This window comes from Gossypium raimondii, chromosome 8 (assembly GCF_025698545.1).
Source record: "Gossypium raimondii isolate GPD5lz chromosome 8, ASM2569854v1, whole genome shotgun sequence".
Taxonomy (NCBI): Eukaryota; Viridiplantae; Streptophyta; class Magnoliopsida; order Malvales; family Malvaceae; genus Gossypium; species Gossypium raimondii.
In genome coordinates, this window is record NC_068572.1 from 7603716 (window position 1) to 7605244 (window position 1529).

The 1529-nt window shown below is 42.8% G+C and overlaps 1 protein-coding gene across 1 annotated transcript; it reads left to right on the forward strand.

Annotated features, from left to right (window-relative positions):
* The first annotated feature begins 405 nt into the window (after positions 1-405).
* On the forward strand, positions 406-1277 carry LOC128042990 (uncharacterized). The gene is made up of 2 exons (XM_052634765.1): positions 406-956; positions 1232-1277. The coding sequence occupies exons 1-2, from the start codon at positions 406-408 to the stop codon at positions 1275-1277; spliced, it is 597 nt and encodes a 198-aa protein (XP_052490725.1).
* The last annotated feature ends 252 nt before the right edge of the window (positions 1278-1529 follow it).

Genomic DNA, 1529 nt, shown 5'->3' on the forward strand with positions numbered 1-1529 from the left:
TGGTGGAACACTCTAGTTTCGATTGTTCCGAAAGAGCGTGTCACTTGGGATTTCTTTCAGACAGAATTTCGCAAAAAGTATATCAGTCAGCGATTCATTGATCAGAAACACAAAGACTTTCTCGAGCTAAAGTAGGGTCGTATGACCGTATCTGATTATGAGCGCGAGTTTGTGAGACTCAGCCGATATGCCCAAGAATGTGTTGCGACCGAGACTACTATTTGTAAAAGATTCGAGGAAGGGCTGAATGAAGACATAAAATTACTTGTCGGCATACTCGAAATAAAAGAGTTCGCAGTACTCGTCGAATGAGCTTGCAAGGCTGAAAAACTCAGCAAAGAGAAAAGGAAAGCTGAGTTTGAAGCTAGTGATTTTCGTAAGAGATCAGCGAGTAAAACTTTTCAGATGGAAACAAAGAAGTTCAGAGATGTTAGTAGCCGATCTAAGGCTACTGCCGGGCTTTCTATACAAGAACGACCACCAATAAGTTCAAGAGCCACCTCAGTTGCTAGTGTTGGTAATACCCGACTGAATAAACCTGAGTGTCAGCAGTGTGGTAGGAGACATGTTGGTGAGTGTTGGGGCAAGTACAACAATCGAGTTTGCTATAAATGTGGATCGAAAGATCATTTTATTCGGGAGTGCCCAGAGTTTGCGGATCGAAATTCGACTCAGAATACGAGATCGGGCAACACAGCAGCTCGGGGTAGACCACCTAGGAACAAGGGTAATGTGAGTGCCAGTCAGAGAGGTACTAAAGATACGGCTGTTAGATCCGAGGCTCGCGCACCTGCCAGAGCCTATGCCATTCGCGCACGTGAGGAGGCTTTATCCCCAGACGTTATTACTGGTACTTTCACTCTCTATGATACTAATGCTATTGCACTGATTGATCTTGGTTCGACTCATTCATATGTGTGTGAAACTTTAGAATTCAGTAAGACTTTGCCTGTTGAGTCTACTGAATTTGTGATTAGAGTATCAAACCCCCTGGGCCGGTGTGTGTTGGTTGACAAAGTGTGTAAGAATTGTCCGTTGATGATTCGAGATTTGTGTTTTACGGCTGATTTGATGTTGTTGCCATTTGACGAGTTTGATATAATTTTGGGTATGGACTGGTTGACTTTCCACGATGCTGTGGTTAACTGCAAAAGGAAGACTATTGATTTAAGATGCCTGAATGACGAGATTATTCGGATTGAATCTAATGATCTGAATGGTTTATCGGCAGTGATATCCTCTATGTTGGCTCAGAAGTATCTGAGAAAAGGTTGTGAAGCTTATCTTGCATATGTTCTTGATAGTAAAGTGATAGAAAAGAAGATTGAATCAGTACCTGTTGTATGTGAGTATCCAGATGTGTTCCCTGAAGAATTACCGGGTTTGCCACCGATTCGAGAAGTTGAGTTTGGGATTGAATTAGTGCCGGGGACAACTCCGATTTCGATAGCTCCATACAGGATGGCACCTACAGAATTAAAAGAGTTGAAAGCACAGTTACAAGAGTTGACAGATAGAGGTTTCGCACG